Genomic DNA, 1,541 nt, shown 5'->3' on the forward strand with positions numbered 1-1,541 from the left:
TGGAACTCACTTTGTAGACCAGGCTGGCCTCAAACTCAGAAATCCGCCTGCCTCTGCCTCCCAAGTGCTGGGATTAAAGGCGTGCGCCACCACCGCCCAGCGCTTCACTCTATTCTCACAAGTACTCCAAATCCCAGTTACAGATCACTTCCTCTGAGAAACCTTCCCAGACTCTCTCTAACCCTTGAGCTTCCCTTCTCTAACACCAGTACCTTGGTCTTTCCCTGTAGGCTCTTGATGGCAGCCTCAGCGCACAGGTAGAATGCCCCTATGCACTGAGCCTCCAAACGCGACGAATCGAGCAACAGCACCAGGCTCTGCAGGTCGTCTGGTCCACGACCCTGGCTTGTGTCACTGGCATCCACCAGGCAGCGGGCGAAGCGGCCGGGGTCCAGCGATGCCACGAGCGGCTCGACAAGCGCCAACGTGCCGGAGTGCTCGACCTCGCGTTCCACTTCCTTGTTGGTAGCCAACACCGCCACCGCCAGGCAGGCGTGCAGCCTCAGCAGCTCGTCCTCCTTGGAGAAAGCGAGCGGGAAGAGCCACTCGGCGGCGCGCTTCTCTACCATGCACCGCTGCACCGTCTGCCCCCCGTGCAGCGCGCAGTTCGCCAGCGCCAGCGCGCAGTGGCGCAGCAGCGCCGGGTCTGTGCGGCGGCACCAGTACAGCACCGCGTCTAGGCCTCCGGCCGCCACCAGCCGCTGGCACGTCTCCTCCGAGTGCTTGAACATGTGCTCCAAGATGCCCGCCACGCTCCGTGCCAGCTCCACAGGCTCGCGCTCCTTCGCCAGGTTCAAGATCACACCTAGGCCGATGCGCGCCACGCGGTCCCTGCAGAGAGACAGGAGGAGAACATCACATGGCTGCTGTCTCCGGAACTTGGCTTTCTCGCGGAGGCCTGGTCTGATCTCTGGGCCTCAAGAGTGTGAGGCATGGCAGACAGAATTATTACCCTATCTGTTCTGATTCTGACTTCTGTCTCTGGTCATCAGGAAGCACTAACCTGGCTACAGCCACCATCTCCTCTACCCTCTCTCCAAACACGGTTGAATGTTTTTAACCCTATGGCCGGATCCTGGGCCTTCCTGGGTCCTTCTCTTCTGCTTTCTAATTGCAAACTTAGGTCACCTCATTTTTCGACTTCAGTCTCCTCATCTCATGAATGGGAAAATAATACCTATCTTATAAAAGTATTACCAGGGCTAACACAATATTCCATAGAGGTTAGAGAGCTGTCCGGCCATTCAGAGTGCTTGCTGCTCTTGGAAAGAGGTCCAGAGCTCAGCTTCCAGCACCCATACCGGGCCACATGGCTCACAACTGCCTGTGACTTCAGTTCCAGGGAACCTTTGCTCTCTTCTGGTCCTGGAGTGCACCTGAACACACAGACACATACACATACACCCACAGATGAAAATAAATCTTTAAAAAGATAATCCATTAAAAAGTGCTTGGGACAGAGCTGTCACATAGAACCCAGCAGATGTGAATTTGTCATTTGATGTATTACTAGTAGTGCACAACTCTTTTTTTTTTTTTTT

At 55.2% G+C, this 1,541-nt stretch overlaps 1 protein-coding gene across 1 annotated transcript in view; it reads right to left on the reverse strand.

Annotated features, from left to right (window-relative positions):
• The window catches only part of Sarm1 (sterile alpha and TIR motif containing 1), a 24,292-nt gene that overhangs the window by 15,407 nt on the left and 7,344 nt on the right, over positions 1-1,541 (reverse strand). The window contains exon 3 of the mRNA XM_021212409.2: positions 213-831. Coding sequence (XP_021068068.1) covers positions 213-831 — 619 coding nt within the window. The remainder of the gene's footprint in view (positions 1-212; positions 832-1,541) is intronic.

Source organism: Mus pahari, chromosome 14 (assembly GCF_900095145.1).
Source record: "Mus pahari chromosome 14, PAHARI_EIJ_v1.1, whole genome shotgun sequence".
Classification (NCBI taxonomy): Eukaryota; Metazoa; Chordata; class Mammalia; order Rodentia; family Muridae; genus Mus; species Mus pahari.